This window comes from Oncorhynchus mykiss, chromosome 3, assembly GCF_013265735.2.
Source record: "Oncorhynchus mykiss isolate Arlee chromosome 3, USDA_OmykA_1.1, whole genome shotgun sequence".
NCBI classification, from domain to species: domain Eukaryota; kingdom Metazoa; phylum Chordata; class Actinopteri; order Salmoniformes; family Salmonidae; genus Oncorhynchus; species Oncorhynchus mykiss.
This window is the reverse complement of record NC_048567.1, coordinates 62527479-62552554: the sequence shown is the minus strand read 5'-3', so window position 1 is coordinate 62552554 and position 25076 is coordinate 62527479. Positions and strand designations below refer to the sequence as shown.

The window sequence follows — 25076 nt, the reverse complement described above, 5'->3', positions numbered from 1 at the left end:
TGAATAATTTTGCACGCCCAATTTCAGTTTTTGATTTGTTAAAAAAGTTTGAAATATCCAATAAATGTCATTCCACTTCATGATTGTGTCCCACTTGTTGTTGATTCTTCACAAAAAAAAATACAGTTTTATATCTTTATGTTTGAAGCCTGAAATGTGACAAAAGGTCGCAAAGTTCAAGGGGGCCGAATACTTTCGCAAGGCACTGTAGATATACAACAAGTCTGTTTTTCCAGAACAGGGTTGACAACAATATTATCTGGGTTAAAACATCGAATAACAAATGGACAACTATATGATTATCCAGAAATCATGAGAACACACAATGTTATATTCACTCCTGAGGAGTTTCAAATAGTTGTTAGAGCTGTCCCTAAAAAGGTGCTATTCTTCTTTTAGGAGAACAGTACTCCAAGTGCAACTGTTGAGGATTTTGTAGCCTCAATACAGCTAGAAGGAGTTGACATTTTAAACTATAAATGTAATATGTACAGTGGGGCAAAAAAGTATTTAGTCAGCCACCAATTGTGCAAGTTCTCCCACTTAAAAAGATGAGAGAGGCCTGTAATTTTCATCATAGGTACACTTGAACTATGACAGACAAAATGAGAAGAAAAAAAATCCAGAAAACCACATGGTAGGATTTTTAATGAATTTATTTTCAAATTATGGTGGAAAATAAGTATTTGGTCAATAACAAATGTTTATCTCAATACTTTGTTATATACCCTTTGCTGGCAATGACAGAGGTCAAACGTTTTCTGTAAGTCTTCACAAGGTTTTCACACACTGTTGCTGGTATTTTGGCCCATTCCTCCATGCAGATCTCCTCTAGAGCAGTGATGTTTTGGGGCTGTTGCTGGGTAACACGGACTTTCAACTCCCTCCAAAGATTTTCTATGGGGTTGAGATCTGGCTAGGCCACTCCAGGACCTTGAAATGCTTCTTACGAAGACACTCCTTCGTTGCCTGGGCGGTGTGTTTGGGATCATTGTCATGCTGAAAGACCCTGCCACGTTTAATCTTCAATGCCCTTGCTGATGGAAGGAGGTTTTCACTCAAAATCTCACAATACATGGCCCCATTCATTCTTTCCTTTACACGGATCCTGTGTAAAGGTCCCTTTGCAGAAAAACAGCCCCAAAGCATGATCTTTCCACCCCCATGCTTCACAGTAGGTATGGTGTTCTTTGGATGCAACTCAGCATTCTTTGTCCTCCAAACACGACAAGTTGAGTTTTTACCAAAAAGTCCTATATTGGTTTCATCTGACCATATGACATTATCCCAATCTTCTTCTGGATCATCCAAATGCTCTCTAGCAAACTTCAGACGGGCCTGGACATGTACTGGCTTAAGCAGGGGGACACGTCTGGTACTGCAGGATTTGAGTCCCTGGCGGCGTAGTGTGTTACTGATGGTAGGCTTTGTTACTTTGGTCCCAGCTCTCTGCAGGTCATTCACTAGGTCCCCCCCGTGTGGTTCTGGGATTTTTGCTCACCGTTCTTGTGATCATTTTGACCCCACGGGGTGAGATCTTGCGTGGAGCCCCAGATCGAGGGAGATTATCAGTGGTCTTGTATGTCTTTCATTTCCTAATAATTGCTCTCACAGTTGATTTCTTCAAACCAAGCTGTTTACCTATTGCAGATGCAGTCTTCCCAGCCTGGTGCAGGTCTACAATTTTGTTTCTGGTGTCTTTTGACAGCTCGTTGGTCTTGGCCATAGTGGAGTTTGGAGTCTGACTGTTTGAGGTTGTGGACAGGTGTATTTTATACTGAAAACAAGTTCAAACAGGTGCCATTAATACAGGTAACGAGTGGAGGACAGAGGAGCCTCTTAAAGAAGAAGTTACAGGTCTGTGAGAGCCAGACATCTTGCTTGTTTGTAGGTGACCAAATACTTATTTTCCACCATCATTTGCAAATAAATTCATTAAAAGTCTTACAATGTGATTTTCTGGATTTTTCCCCCCTCATTTTGTCTGTCATAGTTGAAGTGTACCTATGATGAAAATTACAGGCCTCTCACATCTTTTTAAGTGTGAGAACTTGCACAATTGGTGGCTGACAATACTTTTTTGCCCAACTGTATATAAGAAAACTATCAAGATGTTACTATTCCCTCTGCTAGAATATACTGGAATATAGCCATATGACAAGTAAACTGGAACAAAGTATCGTTGTCTGGCAAATATTGCATATCTAATAAGATGAAGTATCATACAAACTCATTCATAGAATCTAACCTGTAAAGACCTTTATTATACACAGATTCAAAATAGCTATCGATTACAGATGTGTATTTTGTGGTTGTGACCCAGTGACTCAACCATTTATTTTGGGACTGTTCTTATGTCAGAAGATTTTGGAGTGAGAAGATTTTATTTTAAAATAAACTACTATTAATGTTAATTTGAAAGACTGATATTATGTTTTATTTTGATCTAAACGATATGGACGATTTAACTTTCATTGTGAATTTGTTTAGTTTTCATGGCAGATTCTTTATCCATAAAATAAAGTGGGCGGAGAAGATAATTTAAATATCACTTTGAAATTCTTTAACTTCTTAGGGCTGAGATCGCTAACGGGATCGATATGACAACAACCAGTGAAAGTGCAGGGCGCCAAATTCAAAACAGAAATCCCATAATTAAGATTCTTCAAACATAGAAGCATTTCACACCATTTTAAAGATACACTTCTTGTTAATCCCACCACAGTGTCCGATTTCAAATAGGCTTTACGGCGAAAGCACCACAAACCATTATGTTAGGTCAGAGCCAAGTCACAGAAAAACACAGCCATTTTTCCAGCCAAAGAGAGGAGTCACAAAAATCAGAAATAGAGATAGAATGAATCACTAACCTTTGATGATCTTCATCAGATGACACTCACAGGACTTCATGTTACACAATACATGTATGTTTTTTTCAATAAAGTTCATATATATATTTTTAAATCGCAGTATACATTGGCGCGTTATGTTCAGTAGTTCCAAAAATTTCCGGTGATTTTGCAGAGAGCCACCTCAATTTACAGAAATTCTCATAATAAATGATGAAAATACAAGTGTTATGCATGGAACTTTAGATACACTTCTTCTTAATGCAACCGCTGTCAGATTTCAAAAAAGCTTTTTGGAAAAAGAAAACCATGCAATAATCTTGAGTACGGCGCTCAGAGACCAAACAAGCCAAAAATATATCTGCCATATTGTGCAGTCAACAGAAGTCAGAAATATTCACTTACCTTTGATGATCTTTATCAGAATGCAGGAATCCCAGTTCCACAATAAATATTTGTTTTGTTCGATAATGTCCATCATTTATGTCCAAATAGCTACTTTTGTTAGCGCGTTTGTAAACAGATCCAAACTCACGATGCACGTTCACTAGGAGCAGACAAAATGTCAAAAAGTTCCGTTACAGTCTGTAGAAACATGTCAAACAATGTATAGAATCAATCTTTAGGATGTTAACATTAATCTTCAATAATGTTCCAACCGGAGAATTCCTTTGTCTGTAGAAAAGCAATGGAACGCGAGCTACCTCTCACGTGAACGAGCATCACGAGCTTGTGGCCCTCTGCAAGACCTCTGACTCAAAGAGCCCTTATGAGTCTCTCCTTTACAGTAGAAGCCCCAAACAAGTTTCTAACGACTGTTGACATCTAGTGGAAGCCTTAGGAAGAGCAACATGACCAATATCCCACTATATCTTCAATAGGGAATGAGTTGAAAAACGACCAACCTCAGATTTCCCACTTCCTGGTTGGATTTTTGCCTGCCTCAGGTTGCTGCCTGCCATATGGGTGCTGTTATACTCAGACATCATTCAAACAGTTTTAGAAACTTCAGAGTGTTTATCCAAATAGAATATGCATATTTTAGCAAATGGGACTGTGTAGCAGGTAGATTATTCTGGGCACCTTATTCATCCAAGCTACTCAATACTGCCCCCAGCCATAATAAGTTTTAACTCTCTTTTGCTCTCTCTCTTTCTCTGCAGTAGCGCAAACGAAAAGGGAGGCTTCTGAGCGGGAGTCAAGCCATGGAGGAGTAGCTGGTAGTCCAGGAGAAGTTGAGAGCGGACCAACAGAGGACGTACGAGGAGAATATGAACCAGCTGATGGAGAGGAAGAACAGAGAAGGTAGAAATGCCGTAGCAGAGCATGACAGAGTTCTACAGGCCAGACTCAAGGTAAAAACTTTGAGAACACTTTCAAACTAAAGTAACTGTAGAAGTAAGATCAACTGTGTCTGTCTGTGATGTGTACACTGCATTTGTCTGGCGTATACAGTTTGTGGTGTGTATGTGATTTACTGTATATACAGTGTGTCTGTGACATTGTGTTTGTCATTTCAGGAGCAGAATGACCCTTTCCAGCAAGGGTTTGATGACAGACGACACCAAATGCAAAGAGAGATGCTCTTAAGGGAGCAAATGCACAAGAGGAAGAGAATAGGCCTTAATTTATGAGCAAGGCTCTGGATAAGGGTATAATTCCCAAAGTAGGAGGAATGGCCTTAAATTGGCTGTCAAAGTTGTTCTGATGAAGGTTCTTGAGATCGATTTTATCAACATTTATTGAAGTTAATTATTGACTTACTTTAAATTAAGCACTCCATTTAAGGTTTCATTTCATGTTAGCTTAAAGAACCCCCCCCCCAAAAAAAAAAAAAAATATATATATATATATATATATATACACACACCTATGTTTTATAAGTAATTTACATGACAAAAATCAAACTTTTAGAAGGCATGCTGAAAATATAAGATTGAAATATTTATTGGTGCCTTTTATTATTTACTTGAAGTTGATTAACTGTCTTTAATGCACTGGACATTCTACACTAGAGTGTGTACAGTGGTATGTTAATAAAATGCCTAGGAAGCCATACAAGCTAGAACCGTCGCTGCATGTGTTTGATACCATTCCACTCCAGTCATTACCACGAGCCTGTTCTCCCCAAATAAGGTGCCACCAACCTCCTGTGGACTGGAGGCATTGTTGTTTGTAAATGTGTAGAACGAGAAAGTGCATGCAGCCTCAATTAGTCTAGCTATCTTCTCCCGGTTTGGTGCAGTCAAGACAGGTACTACGTAATCATATTGGATGATAAATAACCTAGCAATGGCAGCTATTATTCTACTACAGCGCGAGTCGGCTTGGTTGGTTGGGGTTTCTCTCTCCCTCCTCCCCACGTCACTCGCTCACACTCACAGCAGACTACACACACAGCACGGCCCCTGCTAGAGCGTCACCTCTCTCTACCTCCCCTTTTTATCAGCTCCAGTTAATAAAGTAGCTTAAAAATGGACCTTTCTGCTGCTTGTCTTACTCGGATCGGACCGGGTCTGGATCGGACCAGGTCTATACAGAACGGGTCTAGTTGTACTGAACGGGCTTCTATCTATCTATCTATATATATATATATATTTTTTTTTGTTACAAATGTATGCATTTCAGGTCTGGATGGGAAAACCCCAGGTCCATTTCAGAATGACCAGTGAAGGCCTCTACCCCAAACATGAGCCACTGAAATGCTCTGTGTGGCTACACTTGGATCTTAGCAATAGCAAGCAATCAAGTTACAGATCATCACCATAAATAGAAAATGGTTGTAAAAATATTACCGCTATGTCCGCTTTATACAGTGCATATCTATAATGAGGAGTGTTTGTCAACGGACACACGGGCTTGAGGGTCTGTCTGTTCATAACCTTTTGACCGCTGTAGGAGAAGTCAAGGTTTGAACTTGTGTGCGAGCTGCTCCAATATTGCCTGCAGCTTCTCCTCATCGGCCGGAGAGGACCTGGTTAAAGCCAGCGGAAGGTGTGTGGGCACCGCCATTCGGTCTGGGGCATTATGGGAAAAAAAATAGAGGAGCAGATGTAAGAGATAGCAGGACGGTATCTGAACAGCTAGGATGCATCTATCAGGGAGGCATTTCTAAGCAAAAATACCCCCTCCTCTTCCACCCTCAACTCTCCATCCCTGTGTCTCACCCTGGAAGAAGAGTCCACTGGGCTGGTTGGAGGCCACTGCTGAGACAGCCAGCCACACCACCGTGTCGGCCCCCATGGACTCCGTACGCAGCTTGTTCTTCATCTTAGCATGGAAGTCAGGCATGGACAACTGGACAGCTACGGGGAACACAGAGACACAGATACATTAGCAAGTCAACACAGATGCAGGGAGTTTTTTCAAATCAGAACAATCATCTAGAAATACTTGTACTGATGAATATGTCTAGATTTCTGACTTTAGATAAGTGTTAGTACCTGGAGTATCAGCCCAGCCAGGGTGCATTGATGAGAAATGGATCTCTTTATGCTGGGACGCCCATCTCTCGGTCAGTATCACCTGTTGTCTCTGTCACCACAACACACAGCACATCACTTTCACAGAGAATATAACAGAACTGGCTAGGTAATGCATTTGCTCAGGGGTGAGTGGGTAGTCGAGATGCACAATGTCCTAACTTTATTCTGAGCGTAGGCCATAGTGCCGTCGAACGTTCCCTTCTCAGACTGCAGGTCATCTACTTTCATCTTCTGGACCAGCATGCCCCCTGAAGACACTGTGATCTGGAGGAGAGGGGTGATTATCATCATGACGATATGGGCTGTTGGACTGCTAGACAGGTGGAACATGTCCTTTTGTTGTTTTTGTAATATGTAATAGATTCCTTTGATGCATTTGTTCAGACACACTGGGCCCTCTGCTGGTCAATTAGACATTAATACAGGCACAAACAGAACTAATGGAGGAAAGGCCATACAAGAGCCACTTTTCAAACTTTTCTCATTTCATTGATTGGGCCAATGTCATCTGTCTATGGCAGGACATTACTCACCACTCGTGGGTCCTGTGCCTGTTTCAGGGCTGGTATCAACGCTGTGGTTAGGATGAAGGTACCTAACCAAGTGAACAGTAATGACGAGGAAGAACATTGTGAGAAAACATATCAACTTATGAGTGTGGTGTGCATTGTTTCCAATGAGACGTGACTACTGCCCTTGGGTTGATCTTACTTACCGAGAGTGTTAGTAGCAAAGTTCTTCTCTACACCTTCCTCTGTCAGCTCTTTCTGGTTTACCATACACCCTGCATTGTTGATCTGGGGGAGAAAGAATCATAATTAATAAACTTGTATTGAATTAATTCAATGAATCTAATCACTCATGTTGAATCATACCCAATCACTCCTATTGAATCATTCATATATCATCCTATTCAAACTAGCAGCCCAACTCTTTAATCTATTCAATGGACTAACCCATGTGTTGGGCTTGGAGATGATTCACCCACCTAACGGATACCTTACCAGTACATGAATGCTGTTGCTTTTTGAGAAGCTCTCTGCAAACTCCCACACTTGTCTTGCACTGGACATGTCAACGATGTGAACATGGACATTCTGCACAGACAAGGAAACAACATAGAACCACATTAAGTCTGATTCTGAACTATTACGCTAGCAGTTGGAAAGATTGATTACAGTATTCAAATTTGATCACAAAGAAGCCAAACATGGAATTTTGTGAGTGTGACCCGGGGACTTGAGTATAGACACAGCAGTGTTACTTTTCTACCAAACCAGAGGCGTAACAACCCCCAGACATGACTGTGCAGGAACTATCAAACCATCCACTGTTTCTGTTTGACTAAGTGCTTGTCCACATTAATCAGTCTAAGCAAGGCAGGAAGCAGATAATCTCATCTGTAAATCACCTCAACTTCCACCCACCTGGGTATAACAGATCCTTATCATTGTTAGATTAGCCTAGCTAATCTGTGCAGCACCTAACTCATGATGACCCCATGAATATGCCACATTGTGACCCCATGAACAAAGCTGTTCACAATTGACTCAATGGCTTGCTCTTCATCCCTCACCAGACAGTTGCTGGGCATGAATAAACATGTGTGGTGTTTCTTTCTGTACTGATTCTTTCTGTGTGTCATTCAGTCCTCGTTACCTGGTTTTTAGTATGTTCCACCAGCTCCTCCTTCGCCTCCTGTGCCCGCTCCTTGTTACGACACACCAGGTGGACAATCCCTCCTGCAATAAAACCACAATTTTATATCAAAAACTGGGTAAACTATAGTGACCTCAAAGAACCCCTTCACACAACTAATGATCAGCCACCTGAGGATTTGAACACCATATTGTCCTCATGATTGGTCTGTGAGTCTGTCTATATAAACCTCTGAGACCTCACCTTGAGGTTAGTTGCATCTGGCCCACCTACTAGCACTCACTCATAAATCTACTGTTAATCATCAACTAACAATGGTCAACAGTTATATTACAGATTAGTGGTGTACATTTCAAGGTGAAAACCATATTCATTGTTTTAAACACTCATAGGACATTGACTTTGCCTTACCTCTTTTGGCTATTTCATGGGCTGTAGCTTTTCCAATGCCGCTGTTGGCCCCAGTGATTACAAAAGACCTGCCACTCAGGTTCACGTCCAGGTCCCCAGTATTAAACTGCTTAGCTGCTGCTTCATATCCGCTTCTGTTGAACAAAAGAAAAAGACATCTCAACATACGGTTAATGGTGATTAAGGAACTGAGATAAAATAAAGCAAATACATGTCTAAAAAGGCAAAGTAACGGCAGTTATATTGAGGTTGTCAGTACAGTAATTGTATGACTACTAACTAACAAATACATGGATTCTTTGGTAACATCAATATGTAACTATGAAGGCATGTGCGCGTGTTAGTCACTCAAACCTCTAAAATGTCAACCTTCTATTCATGTGCAACACTAGCTATCAAAAACCGATACTCACTTTGTGTATTCTTGAAGTCCTTTAACGAACCAAACGGCGTTTCTGTAAAACGACATCTTTAGGTAGCTAGCTAGTTAGCTGGATAATTATTTTTAAGTGGAGTTATATAGCTACTTTAACTTTGCATAACACTAGACAAAACACGCCTCTTTTTACGTTTCATAAGAATGACTCATTACGTCGTCCAATGCGGGTGGGGCAAACACAGTCACATGGGGTAACGCAAACCTCCGTCTTTAGTTAAATACAGCTAAAACAACAAATGTGTAAATACTGGTAAGTGTTTAATGAATAGTAAACTGTGTAGCGAACCTAGAACCCGAACAAATCTAATTATTACTCAACTTATAAAATGGCTGCTGCTATATTTATCGTTATAAGTAATATTCCTTTCTAAAAAGTTGACTTGTCAGGATGGCCGAGTGGTCTAAGGCGCCAGACTCAAGGTTCAACCTTCCATAGTAATGGGGTTTCTGGTCTCCGAATGGAGGCGTGGGTTCAAATCCCACTTCTGACAACACCTTTTTTTTCATGGATAAAACTAGTAAAATTCAGCAACCAACGACAATTTATCAACCCTTCCTTAAGAGCAAAGGCCACAAAGTGCCATATCTTGTATAATGTTGATTTTAAACTAAGCTCAACCACTGACAATTCATACATCATACCAAATAAAATGTTATTCTACAACTCAAGTTATTATAATATATTATTTCGTAATTTCCAGTGTATATGTTTTATATATATATATATATATATATATATATATATATATATATATATATATATATATGTGTTATATATGTTTGCAATATCACTAGTAGTACGTTATTTAGCTAACGGTAGCTATTTAGATTCGCTAACAAAAAGCTAGATAGATTCGCTAACAAAAAGGAAATGGTTAGCTAGCGATATCGTAAGGTTCACGTATTTTGTCTGTGAAAAGTTTCTGTAGCCATCACGAAAATTATCTAAAAAAAATGACAATCACTGATCGTTGAATGAATAGATGCTCTGTTTTCTTTCACTTGTTATAGTTGTCAGGATGGCCGAGCGGTCTAAGGCGCCAGACTCAAGGTGAAAATCCTTCCTGGAAAGGGGTATTCTGGTCTCTGCATGGAGGCGTGGGTTCGAATCCCACTTCTGACAATAATTTTGGACCTTTCCTTCTTCAATTCGGGTCAATTCGGGTGAGGTGAGTATAGGTGAGTATATGCATGTCTTATTGTGATAGTTACAAGACTATGTCAATTGTAAAGTGGATGATATTTCAAAGCTTGATATCAGGGCATGTCAACAGGGGTTATTCAGCAGACTGCTTTAGGCTATTTCACCCAATACAAATGTTACAGTCCTGGGATACGGCATAATGAGTGAATAGAGGTAGAAATTATATCACTCTGACATCAGTGCATGGCATTGTTTTATGGCCATTAGAATGTGAGGTGATTCACTCAAATGTCCAACAGATGTCGCTATATTCCACATTTTTTGTTGTAATACTGAGCAGAAGGTACAGTACTGTAATTCCGAAAATGATAGATAAACACAATCCCACTCAGATTCATAAAACCCATTCTGATATTCGGTCTAAGCAGCATCTTTTCTTCTTGGTAAAATGAGAAGGGTCCGTACCCGACTCAGTACCTACCTGCTCCTTTCATGTGACATGCTTAGTGAATTCAAATATAAATCATACGGTTACATTTTAATGCACAGCATTTTATTATTTGGAATACTCTGTATTCAGATTCAAAAGACAAACACATGTAAGAATGTGAGAATATTTTCCCACACTTCCAACATGTACTCTAGAGGCAGAACGTGTCCATCAGCTTTTTTCGACATTGGATCCGTGCACATTTAGGGCACTCCTCATCTCTGAAGCAGTCTTTGTGGAAACAGGCCTTGCACACTAAAACGAGAGAGAGGCATCGTTATCAGATTTATATGGATTTAAAAAAAAGAAAGTCAAGGTGAAGAGCGGGCTGTCTCTGTCTGATCAGAAAAACACTTGCCTTGACAGCGTGTGCAGGTCTCACTCTGGAAGGGAAATAACACATCCTTCTGCTTGCAGAACTCACAGATGAAGCCTCTAGCCAGGCAGACCTGGGATAAAACGCAACAGATCTTAGTCTCAACAATTGAACACTGCATAACAACTGAGGTTATAGGTGAAGTCATGATATTAGAATATACATTTATTTGTCCATCTGTGATTTTGCAACTGGTGGATATACCTGACAGCTCTCCACGTGGGCGATGGCCACCCGGAGCACGGCCCTGGCCAGCGGCACCAGCTGACCTCGTTTTACCCTCAGGAGGTCATCCATGGAGAACAGGTGTGGCTCTTGTGTCAGGTGATCAGGAAGCTGCTCAAACTCCTTCAGGACCCTGAGCATAAGAACAGCACACGTGGGGGGGAGGGGTGAAATTAAGAACTTTTTCAAGCACCAAGACTATTATGGCTATTCATAATAAATCTAAATCAATACCCAGGCTAGATCATAACCCCTTTATCTGTCCAGATAAAAAGGTTCTTAACTTAATCTGTACAGCAAGTTATGGCTCAATCGATTAATACTTGGAAGGTTGTCGTCTGCAACCAACAACTAACAGATTGATGCAGTTTATCTCTAAATAAGGCGAAAAGTGCCGTGTGTGGTGAAGAAGTTGGCATGAGAAATTAGAGTGTGAGAGAGTGGTGAAGGGATAATCATTAAATGGATGTCTTTACCCCTCAGATAATCTGCATGCTTTCAGCAGTCTTTTAATGCCTAGTAGTTGCTCCTGCAGGTCCTTGGGAGGGAGAAGAGTGTTAATGTAATCAATATGTGTATGAGGATTTGCCTCGGCAACATTCCCTGCATGTCGCCACTGAACATTAGAGAACTAATCAAAGACACAGACTAATCCACATTCTCCCAGTGACTCCGAGATCCCTATTCTGAGTTTCCTCTTCGTACAGACATGAGCACCCCAGACACTGCTGAAGAAGAGGATTCACTACTGCTGTAAAACTGATTCCAGACCATATCTCTCATTGTCTATAAACCTGCAGCTGTTAGCTTGAACCTAAACCACTGACCTGCCCAGTTTACATTCTCAGTCGACACTCACACCGCACTCAAGCACAATAATAAGAACTGACCCCAGACTAGTTGAAACCATGTATACAGTATATTAGCTCCTATAGGCGTCTACTTACCATGAACCTGTCCAGTTCTCGCACCCTGCTGTAAAGGGTCTTGCCAACACAGGTCAGGTCGAAGAGAGGCTGGTGCCACACAGAGTCCAGCAGCTGCTTGGAAAAATCACTGACTGGGTACCTTCCAAAGTCCCACTGGGTCAGCACCCGGCCTGGGATCACAGACTCAGCACCGCCTTGGCAACAGTCACAGAAGTACTTGCTCAGGTATTCACAGTAGCGCAGCTTCTTGATGTATCCTGAGGTATGAGAGCAATGCGATCTAGATGGACTGATATTCATATAATGTAGAATGTAGAAAGCAACAGGATAGATCATACTAAGGCTTTGAGAACTGCAACACTGTATGGTTTTTGTTTAGTTCAGAAATGAATTCACAAGGAGTAAAAAGGATACAGTTAAGCAGTTAAACTTGGATCTTCAACCATAACAACAACATCATCATCATCTCCTAGCAGACCAGCAGGCCTCTGTCAGTGAAAGCCCAGCAGTGTGTGTGTGTGTGCGTGCGTGCGTGCGTGCATGCATGTGTGAGAAAGAGTGAGACTGTATGCAGTGTGTCTGTTCCTCTCACAGGTAATATACAGCTGGTGAGCTCCGTAAATCATCCAGTTACACACGCCAGAGAATTCCTCCACAACCACCCAGAAACATGAAAACTCAGAGCGCCTCACAGCAAAGGAAATATGTACAAAGCTCTGTCTCAGTTTTAACATTAAAGGGCTTGCTGTGGTTCCAGGTGGATCACCCAGAGTGTCCAGCTCTCTGGAATAGAGTAGTACTTACTGGGTTCTATTTCAGTTCCACAGCCTGCACAGAGGAAGTGCTGGGAGGCAACAACCTCACTGCGCCTGGGCAGGAGACAGAATTATGAGGGAAACTGATTAACAGACTTATTGCAGATTGATTCACATACAAATGAAGAGAACAAATGTATTGTACAGAGAGTGAAAGGGAGTAATACCATGACACAATGAGAATAATGTTAAACTTTTGCACAAGCCCATCCCCTGTAGGAATAGTCATCATCAGTGAAGTCAGTGTGACACCATACTGACCTCTGGGTGGGGTGGACGCTGAAGATGATCTGGAACCGGGGTGGGGCCCAGTTCAGAGTTCCCCTCATCCTGGTTCTCTGTCTGATCTCCTCACTCAGACTAAGACGGGCATCACTCACCATACAAACCCCTCCAGGAAGCTGGGGATTGAGTAGGACAGTCAGTCAAATTGCTACAGTGATTGGTAAACACTCTTCCTGTCTGGTGTAAACATCCTATTGAAGTCATTTCCATTTCACAGTCATTCCTCGTGTGTCAGTGACGATATTTCACAAATCTACTCTATTGCAATTTTCCAGCTAGCTGGAATAGAACTGTCAACAGAAAGTATGCCTGTTAAAATTAGCTTTTGTATTTGTGTGTTTGACAGCAGGGGCATTTTGTAACCACAGTGATTCTCACTTCCTGCAGCGAGGTTCTGATGCTCTGACGGCCGCGTTTCAGCTCCTGTGTGGGAAACCACTGCTTCCTGAAGTCACACACCAGCTGCTGGGCTAGGCCCTCAGCAGAGCAGCGCATTATGGGAAAACCCATGGAACTGAGTATGGACATAATGGGGGTAAGAACAAGACTCAAGATGAATAGGAATGATTTTGTAGGCTGTTGTATGAAGACTATGATGAATACTATCACAGTTAATCAGAGGTCTGATGGTTGTATCTGTTTGTTTGTTTCTACCTTTTAAAGGACATATTAGCGCCTCTGGTTATTGGTCTATTGTTTGCGCCACAACCTACAATGCAAACAGAGGTGATATGAAAAACATTAACTCAGAGAACACGCTTCTCTCACATTGTCCCACTGACACATCCTTCTCTGTCAGGGCCTTGTCTCCAACACCCCTAAATGGCTTTCTATCTAAATCCTCTATGACCACGCATCTGATATGACCAGGTGGGTTGGTTGTGTTTGCATAAATTCTCTACACACCAAGAACATTGGTTGGCAATGAAAGGAAAGCATTCAAGGTGATCTGGTCCAAAATGTTAATGACAATTTCATGACAATTCATTACTATTTTAAAGCCCTCTTCCATTACTACATCCTCTTGCTCCCTACCTTCATATCCACTGTCAGTGGAAACAAGAGAGTGTGTCTTTGAGGGGTGGATGCAGATTTGGGCCCCTGAGTCCTCTGAGGCCTCTGTATGGTTCCCCATAGCCCCACAGCTCTTCTGACTCAGACTCACAGCCCACTTCACCCCCTCCAAGGCCTCCAGCACCATGTCCACCACTATGAAATGAGCATTCTCCTACACACCAGGCATAAAGCATCATGTCAGAGTTTATATTGTGCCTTTGGAAAGTATTCAGACCCCTTGACCTTTTCCACATTTTGTTATGTTACAGCCTTATTCTAAGGATGTAACCCCCATAATGACAAAGCAAAAACAGGTTTTTAGACATTTTTGCAAATGTATATATAAAAACTAAAATAATGAAATATCACATTTACATAAGTATTCGGACCCTTTACTCAGTACTTTGTTGAAGCACCTTCGGCAGAGATTTCAGCCTTGAGTCTTCTTGGGTATGACGCTACAAGCTTGGCACACCTGTATTTGGGGAGTTTCTCCCATTCTTCTCTGCTGATCCTCTCAAGCTCTGTCAGGTTAGATGAGGAACATTGCTGCACAGCCATTTTCAGGTCTCTCCAGAGATGTTTGATCGGGTTCAAGTCCGGGCTCTGGCTGGGCCACTCAAGGACATTCAGAGACTTATCCCAAAGCCACTCCTGCATTGTCCTGGCTGTGTGCTTAGGTTGTTGTCTTGTTGGAAGGTGAACCTTCGCCCCAGTCTGAGGTCCTGAGCGCTCTGGAGCAGGTTTTCATCAAGGATCTCTCTGTACTTTGTTCCATTCATCTTTGCCTCGATCCTGACCAGTCTCCCAGTCCCGGCCGCTGAAAAACATCCCCACAGCATGATGCTGCCACCACCATGCTTCACCGTAGGGATGGTGCCAGGTTTCCTCCAGATGTAATGCTTGGCATTCAGTGCAAACAGTTAAATCTTGGTTTCATCAGACCATAGAATATTGTTTTCTCATGGTATGAGAGACTTTAGCTGCCTTTTGGCAAACTCCAATCAGGCTGTCATGTGCCTTTTACTGAGGAGTGACTTCCATCTGGCCACTCTACCATAAAGGCCTGATTGTGGAGTGCTGCAGAGATAGTTGTCCTTCTGGAAGGTTCTCACATCGCCACAGAGGAACTTTAGAGCTCTGTCAAAGTGACCATCCTTCTCCCCCGATTGCTCAGTTTGAGCGGGTGCCCAGCTCTAAGAAGAGTTTTGGTGGTTCCAAACTTATTCCATTTAAGAATGATGGAGGTCAATGTGTTCTTGGGGACCTTCAATGTTCCAGAAATGTTTTGGTACCGTTCCCCAGATCTGTGCCTCGACACACTCCTGTCTCAGAGCTCTACGGACAACTCCTTCAACCTCAAGGCTTAGTTTTTGCTCTGACATACATTGTCAACTGTGGGACCTCATATAGACACGTGTGTGACTTTTCAAATCATGTCCAATCAATTGAATTTACCACAGGTGGGCTTCAATCAAGTTGTAGAAACATCTCAAGGATGATCAATGGAAACAGGATGCACCTGAGCTCAATTTCGAGTCTCATAGCAAAGGGTCTGAATACCTATGTAAATAAGGTATTTCTGTTCTTTATTTTCAATAAATTAGCAAACATTTCTAAAAAACGGTTTTCGTGTTGTCATTATGGGGTATTGTGTATAGATTGCTGAGGGTAAAAAATATTTGATCCATTTTGGAATAAGGCTGTAATTTAACAAAATGTTGAAAAAGTCAAGGGGACTGAATACTTTCCGAAGGCAATGTAGATGCTTCAAAAATAAACAAAATATAAATAAGCAAATATAATTAACCTAATATGTTTCAGAGAGGGTAATTTACCTTGTCCAGGTCACAGCCAGTCTTGATAATGTCTGCAGAGCAGTGTGTAATATCACTTTGTCTTTTATCCTTAATAGGCACTTTAATGTAAAAGCACAATGACAAAAACATATCAATCAGTGACCTAGACATAAGGAACCTCACTTTCTTATTTTCTCTCTGCACCTGTAAAGACCTGTAAAGTCTACCATATCAGGACAGCAGAAAAGGTTACCTAATTGTGGATGGGCATCAGAGGTTGAGCGTAGTCGGGGACCCTCCTCCTGGTCCAGCCCTGGCCCCTGGGAGCCCCTGAAGGGCAGATGGAGCCCGCTGGTAAGCAGGCGGTTCAGGTTGGCAGAGATGGAGACACAGCGTGGCTTATGTGACTGAGATATAGTAGGACAGGGACAGGGGGTAGACTCTGCCTTTACAGTACCAGTTGACCTCTCTGCTGCCAGTGGGGGCTCAGTAAGATGAAGATGATATCGGTCAGATGTTGATGGGGGGTCACTACTAAGACCCAGAGGGGCCACAGTAGTAGGGGGCAATGCAGACAGAGACAGCCCTGTATCTCCATGCCATGTTAAGGACTTCCTCCTGTGGGAGATAACGGGGCTACTTCTGGGCAGGTGATATTGGTCATCACCTGGGGTCAGCAGAGAGGGGTCCTCCCTGTTTAAGTAACTCCCTGGTGCTTCATTACTCTTAAAGTGTCCTTCATCATCATCATCATGAGAGGACTGCCCTGTGCTCTTTTCTTCCCCGCTGCTTTCTGTGTCAGTGCAGTGTCCGTGTGGTGGACTTAGATAGGGGGATGTGGGGACAGTGTCCACATACCAGCTCACATTGTTTGACTTCCGTAGAGGAGAGGCAGTGCCTCGACTGACCACCTTCACACAGAGAGAGAGAGAGAGATTTTCTATGAACGCAGTTATACCTCAATTTCCTTCAAAACAACTGCTCTTGTTATACTTCCTGAATGGAAACTACCAGCAGAAAATATATATTCAGATCAACTTGAAATGTATAAGACTTGCATGGTGGCATTGTTTGAGTCAGTATTCACAGAATATATTCTCATCTCCAACATTACAAGTTCATTTGACAGATGATTTGACTTCATATGACACTTTCCCATTAAGGCAGATACAATAAAAAGTTGTAAAATATATTAATATAACAACCATATCTCTATTGTGAAGGGGCTATTTCCACATGAACACCAACCTTTTTGATATCCTGTGAGTCCATATTAGAGTTGGACAATAAAGTGCAGGTCAGAGCTCACTGTTTGACTGACGGATGGACATGAAGGACATTGACTCTGTAGAGCTTCTGAAATGATACAGAATTATTCTAACAATAATCACTTGGATATTTAGATTTTTTTTTACTGTCATTAGAATATTACAAATGAACAACATATCAATGGGGACATCAAACCTATATTTATACTGAAGTTAAGATACACCTACAAGTAGTATTGAAACCTTCAGAACAATCACATATGTGACCCCCTTTAGAATCTCTGAAACTATTTCATATTCTGTCAAACTATAAAGTACTCACCATTTTGTTTGATTCCAAAATGAAGGACATGGTTGAACCTGAGTCTTTTTGTCGTATGACATCTGAAATAACACAGCTGTAAAACGGTCAACTTGTTGAGCAAGGAGTGGGTCGGAGGATATCTTTACTTCCTGTATTTAATGTTGGGTTGAAATTTCTGTGGTAAAGCAATGCCCTTTTCAAACCAGACGCAAGAAGTCTCTCTGTGGGTGTTCCTCAACAAATGATGAAGTGAATGATAACTTTAGATAAATAAGCTATTTTTAAATAAGCTCTGAATTTACAAACTCCAAGTTCAAATAGCGAGTGAGCTATGTCTTTGTGTAATAAATGTTTTTATCAAAGGTCAAAGGCTCAAACTCCAAGAAGTGTCTCAGAACTACTCATGATTATATATTTGACTTGACAAGTAGGCCTACTAAATCTTATACACATTCATTCCAACAGCTCACACATCTCTGGTGGGAATTGAGTTTTCATGCACAAAGAAACAGATTGAACCTAATCCATATGTAATAGTCTTCCTTATTAATGTTTTGGTCAAGAGTAGTGAATTCTGCTTTGTCGTCCTGATAGGTTCCCTGCAGTGGCAAGTAATGCTTTGTTCAGCATGAAGGAGATGTTGCAGAAATCAGCCCTAAGCCTATCGAACCCTGTGTCACTGCAGAATGCAGCTTGAACAGAAAAGAGGAACTATCAGGAGTATCCATTTATTTGCATTGTACTTATCATCTGATAATAATAGAAGATGAAGTAAGGGGATGAAAGTGACAAATAACCCACTGGGCACAGACGTCAATTCAATGTCTATTCCACATTGGTTCAACGTAATTTAATTGAAATTACTTGAAAACAACGTTGATTCAACCAGTGTGTGCCCAGTGGGAAGTGACATGATGTGGACTGGCTTTTCAGGCCCTGAAAAGAAATAGTCACAGTCATGAATATTGGGAATAGTAGAACTATAGGCTATTTCTCTTTCTCAGGATTAGTCTGGAATAGAATCCCAGAAGCCTTTACTAACTCCAGATGTAACCAGACTGAAAGATGATAGGCTGAGAAATGAGGTATGACAAAACAGAGACGAGTCTGTCACTCCACCACCCTCACTCACTGTCTTCTTTTGGATCTGTATCTGAAGGCATATATCTCTACCTCTCTGTTTGTCTCTCTCACTTTATGTGTATGTGTGTCAGTGTGTATGTGTGTTTATTGTGTAGCCCCCATAGTGATCAGTATATCTGCTGATGCAAGCAGGTTTTTCAAGCGCTTGACTCAGCACTCTCATTGGTAGTGAGGCCTCTCTGTCTCTCTGTGTGTATTTCCCTCTCTCTCGCTCTCTCTCTCTGTTTCTCTATCAGATTCAACGAACTCCAGGAATCCTCATCCAAGATATAACATGAAATGAATGGTATGAAACGTTTTTCTGTAATTGTAATTCTGTAAAATTATTGTGCAGGCCTTTCAATCATTCAAAACCCATACTCACTGTGACTGCATCCCTAAGATATGTTATTGTTCTGTATCACTCAGTTCATATGAACTACATAGGTAGGCTACAGCACAGATGTCATAGTAGGTCTTGAAGATAAATTATGGAAGTTTTATGTTTCGTCAGCAGGGGTCGCAAAATCCAAATTTACCAGTATGCCGTTGGTCTGGCTAGAGTTCAATGTAGTACTGTAAATAGCGCAGTCGCAGTGGGAGCGGAGGCAGTCGAAGAGGAAATTCGCAAACCGTTGGAGTCTCTCCCATAGTTTGTGCTTGGATACAGTCATTGCAGAGCATTTATTTTAAATAAAGCAGGGGCTAATATGGCGACGTTGGGACCAGACCCTCGTCCCCATTCCCAGCTCGCTTCTGCCTCGATACAAAGTAACATCAGTGGCAATAACCTGCCTCCCAACCGCGGCTTGGAAAGAGCGTTGGAAGAAGGAGCGAACTCCGGGTTTTTGAACCTCAGCGCCAGGAAACTCAAAGAATACCCCAGGACAGCATCTAACTACGATTTATCAGATACGGTGGAAGCAGGTAAGAATAGACAATGCCGTATAATTATTCTGAATCTCTTCCGCTCCTGCGCCCAGCAGTCCCGACAAAATGCATGGATTTTTGGAATTCAGTTAGTCTTTTGGAGACGAAGGGTTTTGTATTCTGTGTAAGCGATAACTTGATGTCTGGAGTATGTTTGAATTAAGAAGTTTCAATTCCAGACACATTAACATGACAGTGATGGAGAATTTTATGGACATGCCGTGTCTAGCGCACGACTAAGCTTTTCTCGATGCGGAGAATCAGCTTTTGGACAGATGTTCAGTATTGTGCGTAGGCAACGAAATGTGGGCCATTAAAGATAGCATGGCCTTAATGCTCCAACAAGGCTACTACTATAAATGCCCCCGGTCTGTATGTTTGTCAAACAATGACGGAACAGCACGCTGCCTTTTTCTTTGAATTTTGTCGGGAAGATGTTGGGGAAATCCCCATATTATTTCCCAGAACCGTACTATTCACATTTCGGTGTCAGGCTGCTGCAGCAGCCTGTCAAAGTTTCTATGGTAGGCTGTCATACAACGAGCAGTCACGCTATTAACTCCAGTATTTTATACTGAAGAAAAATAGAAACGCAACATGCACGAATTTCAAATATGTTACAGTTCTTATGAGGAAATCAGTCAATTTAAATGAATTCATCTATGAATTTCACATGACTGGGAACACAGATGTGCACCTGTGTATCTTTTAAAAATGATCATTCAAATTGCCATAGATAAAAAAGCAATTATGTTCGTTGTCTGTAGCGTATGCCAGCCCAATACACAACCCCACCGCATGACTGCCCTTTATTGTCCACAGCACAAGGTGCACCTGTGTAATGATCATGCTGTTTAATCATCTTCTTGATATGTCACACCTGTCAGGTGGATGGATTATCTTGGCAAATGAGAAATGCTCACTAACAGGGACATAAAGTGTTGTGTGCACAAATGGAAAATTGTATGGAATCTTTTAATCCAGCTCATGAAACATGGGACCAACACTTTGTTTATATTGTTGTTCAGTATAGATTGGCTGGGCCATGCATGACTGCGCACTGCAGCAATTAAATCCATTGACCTTTCAGTAGGTTATCTTAGTAATTGCCTGGATACCCGACGTTGAATTGCATTGAATTCTACGTCGGGCAGAAATTAGCATTTGAATCAGGAAAGTTTCCTCTCACGACCTCTACATGCCAGAATGTTGAATACAAGTATATTTTAATTTACTTTACCGGTTGTTAATGTGGTTGGTCCTTTTGGCGGTAGTAATGTGAGACAATATCCACAGGAAACTATTATTCCGTCAACTTTTCAAAGCCCTGGTAGTGCATTCATATTTCTATCACCCGAAGCATGCGATGTCCCGAGAGGAAACTTTCCAGATTCAAATGCTAATTTCTGCCTGACGTAGAATTCAATGCAATTCAACGTCGGGTTTCCAGGCAAGCTTAATAAGTAAGAGCTGTCAATGGGTTTGACAGTAAATCCTAGTCTTTGTGTTTACCCCTTATGTGCATGTGTTTAGGATTGCACACAGCATCATACAGGATTTATGTGTGTTTTGTTGTGTCCTTGGCCATTTCAGTGAGGAGTCAACTTATTGGCTCTAGTTTATAGTTTACATGTAACTATAACAGAGCGACCATAATCCATCCTTATAACCTGGAGTAGAAAATAGATTGTTGCATTAGTCTCATGCGTTTGGACGTAGTAGCAGGGGAGTTCCAGTCCATCATACGCAATCTGATACTAAATTACAGTTGGCAACATTCCATCAGCCTTGTCATGAGGTAATGTCGTGAACATTGGCATAACATTGCAGAAAGGTTATTAGAGCGTATTGTACTCATGTAAATCAAATGTATTTATAAAACCCTTTTTACAACAGCAGATGTCACAAAGTGCTTATACAGAAACCCAGCCTAAAACATCAAGCAATGTAGATGTAGACACACAGTGGCTAAGAAAAACTCCCTAGAAAAGCAGGAACCTAGAGAGGATCCAGGCTCTGAGGGGTGGCCAGTCCTCTTCTGTCTGTGGCGATTATAAGAGTATATGGCCATTAAGGCCAGATCGTTCTTCAAGATGTCCACCATTGTTCCTGTACCCAAGAAGGCAAAGGTAACTGAACTAAATTACTATCGCCCCGTAGCACTAACTTCTGTCATCATGAAGTGCTTTGAAAGACTAGTCTAGGATCATATCACCTCTATCTTACCTGACACTTTAGACACACTTCAATTTGCTTACCGGCCCAATAGTTCCACAGACGATGCCATCACACTGCCCTTGCCAATCATGACAAGAGGAATACATATGTAAGAATGCTGTTCATTGACTATAACTCAGCCTTTAACACCATAGTTCCCTCCAAACTCATCATTAAGCTTGGGGCCCTGGTTCTGAACCCCACCCTGTGCAACTGGGTCCTGGACTTCTTGACGGGCTGCCCCCAGGTGGTAAAGGTAGGAAACAACACCTCCACTTCGCTGATCCTCAAAACAGGGGCCCCACAAAGGGTGCATGCTCAGCCCCCTCCTGTACTCCCTGTTCACCCATGGCTGTGTGGACACGCAACTCAATCATCAAGTTTTCAGACGACACAACAGTAGTAGGCCTTATTATCAACAACGACGAGACAGCCTACAGGGAGGAGGTGAGGGCCCTGGGAGTGCGGTGCTAGGAAAATAACCTCTCACCCAACGTCAACAAAACAAAGGATCTGATCGCGGACTTCAGGATACAGCAGAGGGAGCACCCCCCCCATCCACGTCAACCGGACCACAGTTGAGCAGGTGGATAGCTTCAAGTTCCTTGGCATACACATCACTGACAAACTGAAATGGTCCACCCACACAGTGTGGTGAAGAAGGCGCAACAGCGCTTCTTCAACCTCTGGAAGCTGAAGAAATTTGTCTTGGCACCTAAAACCCTCACAAACTTTTACAGATGCACAATTGAGAGCACCCTGTCGGGCTCCTATTACCACCTGGTACTGCAACGGCACCACCCGCAACCGCAGCGGACTCCAGAGGGTTTTGTGGTCTGCACAACGCATCACCAGGGGCAAACTACCTGCCCTCCAGGACACCTACAGCACCCGATGTCACAGGACGGCCAGAAAGATCATCAAGGACAACAACCACCTGAGCCACTGCCTGTTCACCCCACTATCATCCAGAAGGCGAGGTGGTTAGAGCGTTGGGCTCTTTTTAGCTTTTCAGCTATACTTTTCGTGGCTGTTTATTTACCTCCACAGACAGATGCTGACACTAAGACCTCACTCAGTCAGCTGTATAAGGAAATAAGCAAACAGGAAACCACTCACTCAGAGGCGGCGCTCCTAGTGGCCGGAGACTTTAATGCAGGGAAACTTAAATCACTTATACCAAATTTTTTATCAACATGTTAAATGTGCAACCAGAGGGAAAAACATTCTAGATCACCTGTACTCCACACACAGAGACACGTATAAAGCTCTCCCTCGCCCTTCATTTGGTAAATCTGACCACAACTCTATCCTCCTGATTCCTGCTTCCATGCAAAAATTAAAGCAGGAAGCACCAGTGACTCGTTCTATAAAAAAGTGGTCAGATGAAGCAGATGCTAAACTACAGGACTGCTTTGCAGCACAGACTGTAACATGTTCCGGGATTCTTCTAATGGCATTGAGGAGTACACCACATCAGTCACTGGCTTTATCAATAAGTGCATCGAGAATTTCGTCCCCACAGTGACTGTACGTACATACCCCAACCAGAAGCCATGGATTACAGGCAACATTCGCACTGAGCTAAAGGGCAGAGCTGCCGCTTTCAAGGTGCGGGACTCTAATCCGGAAGCTTACAAGAAATCCTGCTATGATGCCCTGCGACGAACCATGAAACAGACAAATCGTCAATACAGGGCTAAGATTGAATCATACTACACCTGCTCCGATGCACGTCTTATGTGGCAGGGCTTGCAAACTATTACAGACTACAAAGGGAAGCACAGCCGCAAGCTGCCCAGTGACACGAGCCTACCCTACGAGCTAAATCACTTCTATGCTCGCTTTGAGACAAGCAACACAGGCATGCATGAGAGCATCAGCTGTTCCGGACGACTGTGTGATCACGCTCTCCGTAGCCGACGTAAGACCTTTTAAACAGGTCAACATACACAAGGCTGTGGGGCCAGACGGATTACCAGGACGTGTGCTCCGGGCATGTGCTAACCAACTGGTAGGTGTCTTCACTGACATTTTCAACCTCTCCCTGTCTGAGTCTGTAATACCAACATGTTTCAAGCAGACCACCATAGTCCCTGTGCCCAAGAACACTAAGGCAACCAACCAATTTGCATACCGCCCAAACAGATCCACAGATGATGCCATCTCTATTGCACTCCACACTGCCCTTTCCCATCTGGACAAAAGGAACACCTATGTGAGAATGCTATTCATTGACTACAGCTCAGCGTTCAACACCATAGTACACTCGAAGCTCATCACTAAGCTAAGGATCCTGGGACTAAACACCTCCCTCTGCAACTGGATCCTGGACTTCCTGACGGGCTGCCCCCAGGTGGTGAGGGTAGGTAGCAACACATCTGCCACGCTGATCCTCAACAATGGAGCCCCCCAGGGTGTGTGCTCAGTCCCCTCATGTACTCTCTGTTCACCCACGAATGCATGGCCAGGCATGACTCCCAACACCATCATTAAGTTTGCAGATGACACAACAGTGGTATGCCTGATCACCGACAACGACGAGACAGCCTATAGGGAGGAGGTCAGAGACCTGGCCGGGTGATGCCAGAATAACAACCTATCCCTCAACGTAACCAAAACTAAGGAGATGATTGTGGACTACAGGAAAAGGAGGACTGAGTACGCCCCCATTGTCATCGACAGGGCTGTAGTGGAGCAGGTTGAGAGATTCAAGTTCCTTGGTGTCTACATCACCAACAAACTAGAATGGTCCAAACACACCAAGACAGTCGTGAAGAGGGCATGACAAAGCCTATTCTCCCTCAGTAGACTGAAAAGATTTGGCATTGGTCCTGAGATCCTCAAAAGGTTCTACAGCTGCAACATCGAGAGCATCCTAAATGGTTGCATCACTGCCTGGTAAAGGGCAATTGCTTGGCCTCTGACCGCACTTCAGATGGTAGTGCGTACGGCCCAGTACATCTCTGGGGCAAAGCTGCCTGCCATCCAGGACCTCTACACCAGACGGTGTCAGAGGAAGGCCCTAAAAATTATCAAAGTCCCCAGCCACCCCAGTCATACTGTTCTCTCTACTATCGCATAGCAAGCTGTACCAGAGTGCCAAGTCTAGGGCAAAAAGGCTTCTCAACAGTTTTTACCCCCAAGCCATAAGACTCCTGAATAGGTAATCAAATGACTACCTGGACTATTTGCATTGTGTGCCTCCCCCACCAACCCCTCTTTTACACTGCTGCTACTCTCTGTTTTTCATATATGCACATTCACTTTAAA

At 42.6% G+C, this 25076-nt stretch overlaps 4 protein-coding genes and 2 non-coding genes across 12 annotated transcripts in view; 4 read left to right on the top strand and 2 right to left on the bottom strand.

The window, feature by feature from the left end:
* LOC110520350 (WD repeat and FYVE domain-containing protein 2) overlaps positions 1 to 4688 on the top strand; it is a 47833-nt gene extending 43145 nt beyond the window's left edge. Inside the window, exons 11-12 of the transcript XR_002472970.2 lie at positions 4013 to 4204; positions 4370 to 4688. The gene's annotated coding sequence lies outside the window, so the exon portion shown is untranslated. The remainder of the gene's footprint in view (positions 1 to 4012; positions 4205 to 4369) is intronic.
* Positions 4689 to 4772: 84 nt separating this feature from the next.
* Positions 4773 to 8978, bottom strand: dhrs12 (dehydrogenase/reductase (SDR family) member 12). The gene is made up of 10 exons (XM_021597612.2): positions 8818 to 8978; positions 8405 to 8538; positions 7994 to 8076; positions 7339 to 7431; positions 7050 to 7131; positions 6868 to 6929; positions 6494 to 6598; positions 6293 to 6383; positions 6017 to 6154; positions 4773 to 5866 (listed from the first exon to the last, which is right to left on the bottom strand). The coding sequence occupies exons 1-10, from the start codon at positions 8871 to 8873 to the stop codon at positions 5754 to 5756; spliced, it is 957 nt and encodes a 318-aa protein (XP_021453287.2). The 5' UTR covers positions 8874 to 8978; the 3' UTR covers positions 4773 to 5753.
* Positions 8979 to 9225: 247 nt separating this feature from the next.
* Positions 9226 to 9334, top strand: trnal-caa. The gene is made up of 2 exons: positions 9226 to 9263; positions 9289 to 9334. It is a non-coding gene; the product is annotated as a tRNA-Leu (tRNA).
* Positions 9335 to 9856: 522 nt separating this feature from the next.
* On the top strand, positions 9857 to 9966 carry trnal-caa. The gene is made up of 2 exons: positions 9857 to 9894; positions 9921 to 9966. It is a non-coding gene; the product is annotated as a tRNA-Leu (tRNA).
* Positions 9967 to 10523: 557 nt separating this feature from the next.
* On the bottom strand, positions 10524 to 17909 carry rubcnl (rubicon like autophagy enhancer). Of its 2 annotated transcripts, none has more exons than XM_021597610.2 (14): positions 17553 to 17909; positions 17211 to 17315; positions 16216 to 16873; positions 16002 to 16081; positions 14143 to 14335; positions 13762 to 13816; positions 13486 to 13621; positions 13084 to 13223; positions 12812 to 12876; positions 12026 to 12264; positions 11555 to 11616; positions 11058 to 11211; positions 10836 to 10926; positions 10524 to 10732 (listed from the first exon to the last, which is right to left on the bottom strand). In XM_021597610.2, exons 2-14 carry the CDS (start codon positions 17232 to 17234, stop codon positions 10629 to 10631), a joined length of 2001 nt encoding a protein of 666 aa, XP_021453285.2. In that variant the 5' UTR covers positions 17235 to 17315; positions 17553 to 17909; the 3' UTR covers positions 10524 to 10628. The 2 variants fall into 2 exon arrangements, with proteins under 2 accessions (XP_021453285.2, XP_021453284.2); XM_021597609.2 differs by having other exon boundaries at positions 17211 to 17318; positions 17553 to 17908.
* Positions 17910 to 19247: 1338 nt separating this feature from the next.
* Positions 19248 to 25076, top strand: part of LOC110520347 (leucine-rich repeat and calponin homology domain-containing protein 1) — a 107624-nt gene continuing 101795 nt past the window's right edge. For all 6 annotated transcript variants that reach the window (XM_021597606.2, XM_021597604.2, XM_021597607.2 and 3 more), the window contains exon 1: positions 19248 to 19583. In XM_021597606.2, coding sequence (XP_021453281.1) covers positions 19367 to 19583 — 217 coding nt within the window. In that variant the 5' untranslated portion in view covers positions 19248 to 19366. The remainder of the gene's footprint in view (positions 19584 to 25076) is intronic.

Excerpts from the sequence above, each read along its gene's own strand:
- dhrs12 (XM_021597612.2), bottom strand. The coding sequence starts at position 8,873 with ATGTCGTTTTACAGAAACGCCGTTTGGTTCGTTAAAGGACTTCAAGAA. Across the intron at positions 8,077-8,404 it reads CCATGAAATAGCCAAAAGAG|GAGGGATTGTCCACCTGGTG; the intron begins GTAAGGCAAAGT and ends GTTTTATTGCAG. Across the intron at positions 7,132-7,338 it reads GCAACAGCATTCATGTACTG|ATCAACAATGCAGGGTGTAT; the intron begins GTAAGGTATCCG and ends TTTCTCCCCCAG.
- rubcnl (XM_021597610.2), bottom strand. The coding sequence starts at position 17,234 with ATGGACTCACAGGATATCAAAAAG. Across the intron at positions 13,224-13,485 it reads TCAGAACCTCGCTGCAGGAA|CTTCCTGGAGGGGTTTGTAT; the intron begins GTGAGAATCACT and ends CTCAATCCCCAG. Across the intron at positions 12,265-12,811 it reads TGGAACTGAAATAGAACCCA|GATACATCAAGAAGCTGCGC; the intron begins GTAAGTACTACT and ends CTCATACCTCAG.